General features: G+C 36.3%; 1 protein-coding gene across 1 annotated transcript; it reads left to right on the top strand.

The window, feature by feature from the left end:
* Positions 1–375: 375 nt before the first annotated feature.
* Positions 376–2,045, top strand: LOC140852920 (uncharacterized). The gene is made up of 6 exons (XM_073246849.1): positions 376–561; positions 641–844; positions 947–1,039; positions 1,200–1,301; positions 1,395–1,754; positions 1,855–2,045. The coding sequence occupies exons 1-6, from the start codon at positions 376–378 to the stop codon at positions 1,930–1,932; spliced, it is 1,023 nt and encodes a 340-aa protein (XP_073102950.1). The 3' UTR covers positions 1,933–2,045.
* The last annotated feature ends 11,576 nt before the right edge of the window (positions 2,046–13,621 follow it).

The raw sequence follows: 13,621 nt of genomic DNA on the forward strand, positions 1-13,621 counted from the left end.
ATATATTAACTGATTCTACCTTTTATTTATATAAATGCTAGGTGACATCATGCGTCGCAGGGGACGATATGCTGGTGTGCAGTTCCAGTTTTCACAGACAGAGGCCGGTACGTCTTCTTCAGCACAGCAGCCTGAGGCCAGTTCAGCTGCACAGCATTCTGAGCCCTGTCCTTCATCATCAGCACAGCACGATCCTCCTGTTCATCAGCCAGATGATGAGATACACGTGCAGGGTATATATTGTCTTTCATGTAATTTTTTTTTATTTCATTTTATGTATATTTATGATATAGTTACTTTTATGTATTTTTTGCAGACGGATCCGGGAGAGTACGCCCCAGACGCGGACCCACAGTAGTAGGAGATGTGTGGCAGATGCGTGAGGGCGAGAGGATTGTTGTGGAGTGCAATCAGCTAGGTCAGCCAATTAAGAAAGCTGCCTGCTTATTGACTTCATTTTTGGGGACTGTTGCTCGGAGGCCTCAGCTATGTCCGTTGGGCTATGCAAAATGGAATGACATGCTTCCAACGTACAAAGTTGAGCTCCTCCGAGTTATAGAGGTAATGAATTGATGTTCATACTGTATATTAATTGTTAATCATTTATATAATTTATTTCATTTAACTTTTTTTTTTATAGAGCAAGTTTGTTCTCCCTCCATCCACTCATGATTTTGTAATGAAGTCTCTCAACCGCAAATGGAAAGAATATAAAGCACAATTGAAGAAGGACTATATGAGACAGGGTATGACAGAGGAGGAGGTTGCTAGGAATTGTCCTCCTGATGTACCCCCTCATCAGTGGATGGAGTTGGTTCATTACTGGTTCTCCGAGAGGGCACAGGTATATTATCTGTTTATTATCTTTTTTTCTTAAATATTTTATAAAAATATTGATTTTTATTATATATTGTATATATAACAAGTTCTTTACTTTATTTTACAGACTTATTCTGCTATTGGTAGAGCTGCACGAGCAGCTCAGTCTGTTCCTCATACATCGGGGTCGAAGAGTTATGCACGACTCCGACAGGAGTTTGTATGTTCCTTAAACTTTCATAATTAACTTTTAATTTTTATGTTCAAATATTTATATAACTAATATCATTATGTATCGTGGACCATGTCTGTATCATGATACTCATATATTTTTTTAAATTATCATAACTGTTTGCTTAAAATTGAAATTATTTGTGTAGGAGGATGAGCATGGGAGGGAACCCGGACAAGTGGAATTTTACCGGATGACTCATACTCATCAGGATGGTACTTTTGTTCGAGATGAGTCGAGAGATTTATATGTACGGCATTGTTAATATTATATTTTTTGCAATGATTTAAATTTAATTTTGTTAGCTATTAATGTATAACTCTTGTTTTCAAAAAAAATACAGGAGAGGGCTACATCTCTCATTGCGGAGCGTGACGACGAGTCCGCAGCATCTACGCAGCAGAGCCGTATCGAGGCCGAGGTATTCACAGAGTTGATGGGACCAGAGCGCTACGGCCGAGTGAGGGGTTATGGAGTAGGAGTCACCCCCACTCAGTTATCTGAGGTTAGTAGATATACGCAGCATGCTGCAACAGATGCTCAGGATTCACGCGTTCGCAGACTCGAGGTGGAGATACAGGAGATTAGACAGAGTCGTGCCGCTGAGATGGAGGAGATGCGACAGAGCCGTGCCGAGATGCAGGCCATGAGGGGACAGATTGATCGCCTTACATCTTTATTAGAGATGTATGGTTCATCTCAGGTAAACACATAATATTAAATATATATTTTTGTATTAATTTAATGATTTATATATTTTATTTATAGATATGCAAATCATGCTTTTGATATATTTTTTGTAGGCTCCTGGCATATCAGGCACCCATCGAGATAGCGGCACGTCACGTGGAGACAACGACGACCATCCGCCTGCAGATTGATGTTATTTTATTTTTGTTGTATTTTTATATTTATTTATATTACTCTTGATTGTAATGGACGATTAGTACTTTATTTTTATTTATATAAAATATTGTCTTTTGGTTTGATTAAATTTTCTATTTCAGCTTGCTTTTGATGTGAATGATGGTGATTGTACAGGTGTGAATGTGAATGTGGTGATTGTACATGTTTATTGTATTGTACAGGTGATGTGAATGATGGTGATTGTACAGGTGTGAATGTGAATGTGGTGATTGTACATGTTTATTGTATTGTACAGGTGTGATATGATTTCGTACAGGAATGTATTGTATTATTTTTTTTTTAAATAATATTTATATTTTTTTTTCCTCTTAAAACCTTTAACGACGCTTATAAGCGTCGTTAAATTTGTCTTTTGCGACGCTTTAAAGCGTCGTAAATTTTTACATTAACGGCGCTTATAAGCGTCGTTAAATTTGTCTTTTGCGACGCTTTAAAGAGTCGTAAAGATTTACATTAACGACGCTTTAAAGCGTCGTTAAGAAAAATTTAACGACGCTTTAAAGCGTCGTTAATGTAAATATTTACGACGCTTTAAAGCGTCGTTAAAAAATAACGACGCTTTTACAAAGCGTCGGCGATATTCGTCCCCACTCTTGCATAGTCGACGCTTTGCCGACGCTTTTCGAAGCGTCGTAAAGCCGAATAGCGACGCTTTAAAGCGTCGTTAATGACCATTAATAGCGTCGTTAATGGCCATTTTTCCTGTAGTGAATCATTTTAAATTCATTTTTTGCAATCATGAGTCTCCTTAATTGTTAGAATGGTTAAAGGCAAGAAGGGAATGATTGACTTGAAAGATTCTCTTGGACCAGGCTTTCTTTTTTTTTTTTTTTAATTAAGAGAAGATCAGACAAAAGCCTCATTGCTCTGCTTTTTTCTTTTTTTGAATTGTGCGCATTGCTTTTGTTCAGCAAATAAAAGTAAAGATTACATAAGAGAACGGGAGGGGGAAGAAGAAAGATGAGGGCGGAAGAAGTTCCAAAAGTTATTGAAAGATAATATTTCTGTATTTTAGAGCCACAAGATCAGTCCATTCATTCAAAATAAAAATCGAAAGGATAAGCCCCAGCATATTATATTCTAAATTGCAGAATTTACATATATTACTTTGCTGATTAGTAGTTTGCCTTTTATTGTTAGTTAATTTATTTTAATTACTTAATTACTTTTTATTTATTCTTTTTGAAAAATTTTTGTCTTATATTGCTTTTCGTATATAGTAGATTTACTATTTTATATCTAGATTTCTTTATTTGCATGCATAAAAAAATTTTCTACTTTCTATAGTCTGGTGATCTACTGCTTTCTATAGGTTAGAATAATTTACTACTTTATATAATTAGTGATTTTTTGCTTCCTAAGTAGATTAGATTCTTTACTTTTATTTAGATTACGTAGTTATCTTTTATTCTTAACTATGAGATTACTTTATTTGCATAGTGAGTAGTTATCTTATTTATTATTATCTATTATTCCTAGTGATTTACTGCTTTTCATAGCTTAGAATAATTTATTACCCTAAAAGTAAATTTAATTTGTTGCTTTATTTGTAGGCTACCTACTTGCTTTTTAATCTTAGCATTATTTACTTTCTATTTAATTAGATTTACTAGATTTTCTCATACCTAATTAAGCTAATTTAAAACTCACCTCTTATTCCTTTTTGCTTAAAGATAATATAATATAAAAAGAATATAAAGACACCACATAACACTTGACTAATATAAATAAACTAATTAAATTTTAAAAGCTACTTAACATGTTTGGACACTTTTTCTTTTTACATTGCATATTTTCATAAAAAATCTTAAGGGCAAAATCTTAATCAACATAAGGTAGGGATTTCATCACACTTCCTTGACCCATAAAACACCATCTTGCAATTGTATTGACCTAAAACTTCTAATATAAAATCGATTAGACGTTGACCCTTAAAGATCCTCGAGCTCAGTAGGACAAAAAATCCTAAAAGTTGGATCGGGCTCAGGTTAGTCAGTTTAACTGGTGTCTAGAAAAGTGGTTTAGGGATTACGTCCCGAAGAAAGGTTGTTCATTAATTAATTCCGTTCGCTTACCTGATCAATACAGTTGGTGTCTAAGGAAAGCAACAGGGTACCCCCACCAACCTTACATTTATCTAGCTAGTTGAGCGGCTAATCTGCTTCTTGGAGTGCTTGAAGGTGACCTTGACAGTTAGGAGCTATCTAGATCTAGGATAATCCATAGATAAGATTAATTGAACCACTTGATTGTTAACTAAAAATATCAAATCTAATTAATTCTTCTCTATCTTCTTAGCATTAGAACTCCTTAGGTTCTCTTCTTTAGAACTCTTTTCCCTCCTCCTTTTCTCCTCTTCTCTTTCAAAAAAAAATTTTTTTGTTGAAATTAAAACTCGAGATCTTTTGGGTGTATGCTAGGACGCCGATCATTACAACCTGATTTACACCCATTAGACTTAGAGCTAGAAAGAATGAATTGAGTAAACCAAATCAAAATCATGGATCCAAAACAAGAGACTGACCCACCAAGATAATTGAGGAAGTATTTTACTCCCTCATCTTACACCTACTCGCCATATATCCAGCCTCCTCCTATGGAGGTGGCACAATACGAAATCAGATCTAGTATTATTCAAATGCTACCATCATTCTATAGACAGATGAATGAGGATCTATATAAACACTTGGACGAATTTCTTGAGATATGCTCCATAGTAAAAATCCAAAACTTCTCTGATGATGCCCTCAGATTGAAACTATTTTTTTTTTCACTTAAAGACAAAGTCAAGCATTGGTTAAACTCCCTAGATTCCATAATCATTTTAACTTGAGACCATCTTCAGAGAGAATTCCTCAAGAAATACTTCTCAATTAAAAAAATAAATCAAATTAGAAAAGCCATCACTGGTTTTTGTCAATTGGATGGTGAACTTTTTCATGAGATATGAGAAATGTTAAGAGACCTTATTCATAAATGCCCCCACCACGCTGTCCTCAAATGGCAACTTGTTCAGTGTTTCTATGATGGTCTATCAGAGAAACACCGATAAATGATCGATGCATCGTGTGGTGGGATATTTTTGCTAAAGAGTGAGGATAAGGTTTGGCAGCTTTTTGAAACACTTAATGAGAACTCCCTGCATCATATCTCTGCCATCTCTAGAGAACAACCCATGTCTCAATAGAAAAGAGCTGGAATCTATCAAATTGGAAACATTATGGATATCCACAGTAAGATAGATGAGTTATCTCAAAAATTAGACCGTCTTCTGAATAGTGGACACTCTTCGACTCTACCTAACATAGTCCAAGATGTTTGTGCATTGTGTGCAAGTCTGACCCATTTTATTAGTGAATACCCAACCGCACCTCAATTTCCTGAGTTTGTGCACGAGCAGGTCCAATAAGCTCAAAACCAACAAGCTCGTAGATCAGAAAATAATTCATATTTCGAACACTTATAATCCCGACTGGAGAAACCACCCAAATTTTTCTTGAAGACTATAGCCAGTGGTTGGCCCTGCTGTACCTAGACCTAACTATCAGGACCCGATATATAGACATGGACCATACCATCAGTTTCAAAATGCTCCTCAACCGTCTATCATCGGTCACAGCTCAGCTTTTGAGGAGAAGGTTCTAAAAGCACTAGAATGATTAGAAGTCAACACCCAAACCCTTAACTCCCACATGCAATCTATTGCTAAGCTAGAGATCCAAATAGGTTAACTAGCAACCACAGTCAGTAGGAGGGAAGGAGAAAAATTACCTAGCCAATCTGAGAGCAATCCGAAAGGGTAATTCATAGTTGAGAGCTTCAATAATCCAGATATCTTTTTTGATCATGCCAAATTAATCATAACTCTAAAAAATGGGAAGGTCGTTGAACACATGAGTAAAACCAATAAGACTTACCCTAGACCTCTGACCAAGTCTGAATCACCCAAGAACAAACAGGACCCAAAAGTAGAGAATAGACCAACTGCACTGGAATCACCTTACTTGCCTAAAGCCCCTACTCCTGCAGATAAGAAGGGAGGAAGACTCGACGAGATGTTAGAATTATTTAAGCAAGTCCAAATTAATCTCCCCCTTCTAGATGCAATCAAACAGGTCTCAGCTTACGTAAAATTTTTGAAAAAATTATGCACTCAGAAACGTAAATCCCGATCATAACTCTCAAAGAAAGTATGCCTCACCGAATAAGCTGGCTCTATATTCCATCACACTATCCCTCCAAAGCTTAAATATCTAGGTACCACTATCATTTCTTGCATTATAGGAGACTTTCATATCAAACAAGCTCTCCTGGATCTAGGGGCCAATGTGAACCTTTTACCTAGCTCGATTTATGAACTTTTGAGTTTAGAGAACTGAAACCCATGTCGGTCACTTTACAGTTAGCTGATAGATCAATTAAGACACCACATGGGATGATCGAAGATGTTTTGGTCAAGATAGATGAGTTCTATTTTTCAGTTGATTTTTTGGTTCTTGACATAGAACTGAGTGGCAATCCAAGGCAAATTTTCATTATCTTAGGCAGACCCTTCCTAGCTACGGCAAATGCATGCATCAATTGTAGGACAGGAGTCATGGACGTATCGTTTGAGAATAAAAAGTTGAGACTGAATGTGTTCAATACATCCCAGGGACCATCAACTAATAGTTGCTTCGAGATAGATACATTCGAGGACATCATAGAGGAAGCAACATAAATGATTTTTGCACATGATTCTCGAGAAACCCACTTGACGCACTTTGGAGTGGATGACTGTGATATGGAGAGAGATAGCGAAGAAGTAAATATTCTAGTTGATATATCAAATGCTGAAACTACTCCCCCTTGAACAATCAAGTATGAGCCATTGTCCGCATTAGCCAATACATCCACAGTCCCATCATTAGAATCACCACCTGCAATAAAATTAAAGCCACTTCCAGCCGCACTCAAGTATGCATTCCTAGGACCTAATGACACCCTCCCAGTGATCATTGCATCAGACTTGACCCCGGATCAGAAAGCACAATTGGTTGGTGTTCTGAAGGAAAATAAAGAGACTATCGACTAGTCCATTGTCGATCTAAAAAGAATTGACCCCTCCATCTATATGCACCATATTCATTGTGAGGCAGATGCCAACCCCATCGAGACATGCAGACGAGACTGAACCCAAACATGCAAGAAGTAGTGAAGAAAGAAGTGGTAAAATGGTTAGATGCTGGAATCATCTACCCCATATCCGATAGTAAATGGATTAGTCCTACCCAAGTAGTACCTAAGAAATCAGGTATTACTATGGTGGAGAATGAAGAAGGTGAATTGTTCCCCACTCGCACACCATCTAGCTGGCGAGTATGCATTGACTATAGGAAACTAAACGCTGTTACTATAAAGGACCATTTTTCATTACCCTTCGTCGACCAAATCTTAGAACAGCTAGTGGGTCAACATTTTTTCTATTTTCTAGATGGTTATTCAAGGTACAATCAGATACCTATATTTTCAGATGACCAAGAGAAAATCACCTTCACTTGTCCTTATGGCACTTTCGCTTTTCGACATATGCCGTTCGAGCTCTGCAATGCACCCGCTACATTTCAACGATGCATTTTGTTCATTTTTTCAGATATGGTGGACAAATATCTCGAAATTTTATGGATGATTTCTCCATATTTAGAACCACCTTTGAGGATTATCTTCATAACCTCTCCAAAGTCCTTAAGCACTGCATGAAAACAAATCTAATTTTAAGTTGGGAAAAGAGCCATTTCATGGTTCGAAAAGAAATCATATTGGGACATATTGTTTCTGAAAGGAAGATTAAGGTAGACAAAGCCAAAATTGAGGTCATTTCAAAACTACTACCCCCCACTTCAATTCGACAAATACGATCCTTCGTAGGTCATGCTAGATTTTACAGATGCTTCATTAAAGATTTTAGCAAAATATCGAGACCCTTGTGCCATCTGCTAGCCAAAGACACGCCATTTGTCTTTAATGAAGAATGTCTACAAGCCTTTCACATATTACGAACAGTCCTGACAACAGCACCCATAATAAAATCTCCTGATTCGTCCTTCTCATTTAAAATCATGTGTGACACTTTTGATTTCGCAATAGGAGCCATCTTAGGTCAAAGAATCAATAAGGAGCCACATGTGATCTATTACGCTAGCAAAACTCTATTCGATGCCCAATTGAACTACACCACAATAGAAAAAGAGCTACTAGCGGTGGTATTCATCCTTGATAAATTTTATTCATATCTGTTAGGGTCTAAGATTCTAGTATATTCTGATCATGCGGCTCTAAAACATCTGCTTTCAAAGAAAGATACTAAACCACGATTGATCAGATGGATTCTTCTGCTTCAAGAATTTGATCTAAAAATCTGACTCTGAAACATCTGCTCTCAAAGAAAGATACTAAACTATGATTAATCAGATGGATCCTTCTACTTCAAAAATTTGATCTAGAAATTCGAGACAAGAAGGATTTCGAAAATATGATCGCTGATCATATTTTTAGAATCTTAGTTGGTCATACAATGAGTATAAATGAAGTTTAGGAGAAATTTTCTAACAAATAATTTTTTGCAACTTCCTCTGATCAAATCTCATGGTTTGCCCACATCGTTAACTATTTAGCAACAGGACAAGTTTCTCTCTATTGGATAAAATAGGAGAAGGATCGATTCTTCTCATAGATCAAACATTATTATTGAGAGAAATTCGAATCGTTCAAACATTATTCTAACTAAGTGATTCGACGCTATGTCCCTGAGAGTGAGTATCAAAGTATACATACCTTTGTCACTCTCATGCATACGGGAGACATTTCAATGGGAAGAGAACGACCGTGAAAGTATTACAAAGTGAGTTTTACTGACCGATATTGTTTATGGATGCACATAAATTGCCTTGAGTGCTTGCATTGTCAACAGACAAAAAATATTTTTAAAAAAGATATGATGTCCCTATCTTTCATTTTAGTCATAGAAGTTTTTGATATTTACGGAATCGATTTTATAGGCCCCTTTCCTCCATCCTATGGATACGAATATATTTTGATTGCGGTAGATTACGTATCTAAATGGGTTGAGGCTATGGCAACCAGGACGAATGATCACAAGGTGGTAATCAAATTCATCTAATAGAACATCTTAAGTCGATTCGGTTGCCCAAGGTCAATTATTAGTGACGGGGGTGCACACTTCACGAATAGACACTTTGAAAGTTTAATGAAGACATACGGAATCACTCACAAAGTTTCACACCATATCACCTCCAAACTAGTGGCCAAGTGAAAGTCTCCAATAGGGAGATCAAACGAATTCTTGAGAAGATGGTTAGACCTGATCGAAAAGATTGGTCTGGACGATTAGACGATGCATTATGGGCCTACCATACTGCATATAGGACTCCAATAGGAATATCTCCTTATCGGCTTATTTTTGAAAAAGCCTACCATCTGCAAGTCGAGCTAGAATACCATGCATTTTAGGTTATAAAGTAATTTAATTTTGATATGAAAAATATGAGTAGTAATAGGAGACTATAATTGAACGAATTAGAAGAGCTACACAATGAAGCATACGAGAGTTCATGAATTTATAAGGCTCGAACTAAGACTTATCATGATAAATATATTTCACAAAAAATATTCAAACATAATCAAAAAGTATGACTTTATAATTCGAGATTACGACTATTCCCTTAAAAATTTTGTTCATGTTGGGATGGACCATATATCGTAACTCAGGTATTCCCTCATGAAGCAATTGAAATCAAAGATCCTAAACAGAGAAATACCTTCAAAGTAAATGGCCAATGATTGAAACAATATGTGGATGAAATCAGAGATGGTGAGTAAGTTGAATCAATTGAATTACAGGATCCAGTTTACAATTAAATTTTGGCTTGGTCTAGTTGAAGACCTTAAACTTAGTGCTTGTTGGGAGGCAACCCAATCACTACAAGAAATTAGATTTTTAGCGGCAAAATTTTTTTCGTCACAAATAACTAAGCCTTTGCAATAAAATAAAAATTTTATCCCCAAAAATCAAGTATTTGCGATGAAAAAAATTTCATTGCAAAGCGTTATATCTTTTGCGATGAAAATTTCATTTTTGTTGCTAGAAGTTAATCTTTAGCAACAAAATTTTTTTTTCATTGCAAAAAATAATTTTTTTAGTGATGAAATATTTTTTATGTAGCAAAAAAATATTTTTTGCTATGAAAAAATATTTTGTCATAAAAAATTATATTTTTTACGATGAAATTTATATTTCATTGCAAAAAATAAGAGCTTTTTTGACCAATTTTTTTATATTTAGCGATGAAATTATTTCATCACTAAATATTATTTTGTTGAAAAAAATTGAATATTTTATAATAAAATTTTAAATTTCATTGCTAGAAATTAATCTTTAGCGATGAAAATTTTTTTCATCACAAAAAATCATATTTTTGGGTGATGAAAAAAATTTTCATTGCCAAAAATAATTTTTTTTATGAAGAAAAAAATTTTGTCACAAAAAATATGATTTTTGGCAACGAAAAATTTTTTTCGTTGCAAAAAACTTGATTTTTATGACAAAATTTTTTATATTTACGATAAAATTAAATTTTTGTTGCAAAAAAATAATCATTTGTGATGAAAATATTTTTGTTACAAAAAAATTATTTTTTTATGATAAAATATTTATTTTTTGTAATAAAATAATTTCATCACTAAATATTTTTTAATTTAAAAAAAAAGAGCTCTTTGAATTAGGGCAAAATTTTGCCCCAATTCAAAGAAAATCGGCCTGTTCTCTTCTTTGCCCACGCCGCTGCGGTCGCCAAATCCCTTTCTCCCTCCCCAGTTGCCGACGATAGTCCTCCCTCCCCGATCGTCAGTCATCCTTCCCGGTAAGTCCTCTCCCTCCCCGCCACCATCCTCTCTCTCTCTTCCTCCCCACCACCGTCGAGCCCTCCCTCCCCGCCACCATCGCCGCTCGAGCCCGCCCCCCGTCATCGATCAAGCCCACGCCCCGATGTGTCATCTCCCTCTCACCTTGCCACCCTCTCCTCCGTGCACCGTCCTCTTTCTTTCTCTCCCTCTCGGTCTCCACTGTGTCACCGTCGGTCGAGTCCTCCCTCCTCACCACCATCGTCGGTCGAGCCCTCCCTCCCCGCCGCCAGTCGAGCCCTCCCTCACTTTCTTTCTCACTCTCCCTCCCTCTCTTTCTCACTCTTCCTCCCTCCCCGTTGCCGGTCGAGCCCTCCCTCTCACCGCTGGTCGAGCCTCCCTCTCACCGCTGATCGACCCCTCCCTCCCCTGTCTCCCTCCCTTATTTTCTTTCTCACTCTCCCTCCCTCACTTTCTCTGTCACTCTCCCTGTCTCCCTCTCTTACACCTGGCTTGTCTGGTTTCGTAGGGTCGCCGCCACCACGACCGCCAGGCCACCGCCACCATCACCAGCTGCCTCACCATCACTGCGCAGCTATCGGATTCACGGGAGAGTTGAAGGTGAGAGCAATTTTTTAAATTTTTAAATTTTTTTAATTTTTACTTTTCTTTCTCAATTAATTTTAGTTATTAAAAATAATTATTTATTATTTTAGTCATTAGATATAATTATTAGATATAATTATTTGTTAGATATAATTAATTTTAGTCATGATTTAAAAATATTTTAAAAATAAAAATAATTATAATAAGAATATATTAATTATAGTATAACAAATTTATAAGTCTTAGAATTTTTGTTCGAGGATAGCGTGCATAAATCAATTTTTATTTTTTATGAAAAAAATATTGGTGCTCTACACACTATCCTTGAATTATCCTCGTGGATAGTTTGGGCACGTGAATGAATTTAAAATTGTATACCATATGCTTCTACATCACAGAGTTTTGTCGGTATTTTTGATTATGTTCTCTGGATACATAGCACAACTTTAATGCTTATGTATCTGGAGAACTGTGCCAAAATACTGTCGAAATTTTTTTGGTATAGAAATCATGTATTGCAATATTAAATTCTTATGTTCCTGAATGGGATAGGACTATCACCCTATAGGTAGGAGATATAAGGCATTAGTCAACTATTATTACATAAAATTGATTGTATAGTTTGCATCATAAATATGTAGGCATGGATCGTGGTTGGATATTATTGCATGATAAGTTCTGTCCCGAGTATATTGTGGATATGACGTTTTTTATGAACGTGGCATCCAATCATACTAGAGAAGATGGAAAAGCTCGTTGTCCATATCGTCGATGTAAGAATTTATTTTGATGTACCTTATCGTATATTTAGAATCATTTATACGAACACGGTATAGATGTGACTTACAAGAGATGAACTTATCATGGTGAAGATTTGTCGACTAGCTCGAGCATGTTGTCTAGGAGTCCCATAAATCCGTTGTCAGTCGGTGGATCATGCAGTCGTGAAAGGCAAACACTCGGTGCAAAAGATAGAGAAATTTTAAAGGATCTCCATCCAGAGTTATTTGAAATAAATGTGAAAGTGAGAGCAGAACATCGGCATCCCATTCTGAGACAAGAAGCTGAAGAGGACAGTAACATATCTGTAAATGATAGATTCGAGTGTCTATTAAGAGATGCACAAAGTGATGTTTATCTTGGTTGTAAGAAGTACTCTCTGTTGTCCGTCGTAATAAAGTTATTACATATGAAGATACTTGGTAAGTGGTCAAACAATTCATTTAATTGGTTGCTTAAATTTTTGAAGGACCTACTGTCAGAGGGAGAGTTACTTCCGTCAAGTCATTATGAAGCCAAAAAATTATTGAAAAGACTCAGTTTGGGAGTCGATGACTTGGGCCTACGCTGTGAAAAGATACATGCATATCCGAATGATTGTGTTCTATTTTGGAAGGATAAAAAAGATTTATAAGCATGTCCGATTTATCATTCAAGAAGATGAAAAGAAAGTCGTGGTAAGGATAAGAAGAAAAAGAAAATACCATGCAAGATTTGCGGTACTTTCTGATTACATCATGATTGCGTCAATTATTCATGTCGAGGCATACTGCTTGTGACATGCGATGGTATAAAGAGAAAAATAATATCGATGATGATGTCATGAGACATCCATCAGATGGAGATGTGTGAAAATATTTTGATCGTGAACATCCATGGTTTGCAGTTGATTCACGAAATGTCAGGCTAGGGTTGGCAACAGACGGATTTAATCCATATGGTAATCTTAGTACTACTTATAGTATGTGGCCTGTTATGGTATTTCCTTATAATTTACCGCCATGGAAGCATATGAAATCACCTTTTAATCTACTGGCCTTGTTGATCTCGAGTCTCCATGGCCCTGAAAGAGACATAGACATATTTTTAGAGCCGTTGATCGAAGAGTTACAATACTTGTGGGAAGAAGGATGCAAAATGTATGATCATGTTGCAGGAGGCATCTTTCGCATGCATGCAGCACTGCTTTGGACAGTTAATGATTTTTCTGCATATGACAATATTTCTGGATGGTGTACAAAAGGGTATAAAGCATGCCCAACTTGTAACGATGATATTACATCAGACCGTATTCGTGAAAAGATTTGTTTCACCGGCCATCGACATTTCTTGCCAGATGATCATAGATGGAGGAGAAGT

Source organism: Elaeis guineensis, chromosome 12 (assembly GCF_000442705.2).
Source record: "Elaeis guineensis isolate ETL-2024a chromosome 12, EG11, whole genome shotgun sequence".
NCBI classification, from domain to species: domain Eukaryota; kingdom Viridiplantae; phylum Streptophyta; class Magnoliopsida; order Arecales; family Arecaceae; genus Elaeis; species Elaeis guineensis.

Bases quoted from the DNA above. Each gene is read 5' to 3' on its own strand.
- LOC140852920 (XM_073246849.1), top strand. From the start codon at position 376: ATGCGTGAGGGCGAGAGGATTGTTGTGGAGTGCAATCAGCTAGGTCAG. The intron at 1,302-1,394 runs GTACGGCATTGT...AAAAAAATACAG, and splicing joins ATGAGTCGAGAGATTTATAT to GAGAGGGCTACATCTCTCAT. The intron at 1,755-1,854 runs GTAAACACATAA...TATTTTTTGTAG, and splicing joins AGATGTATGGTTCATCTCAG to GCTCCTGGCATATCAGGCAC.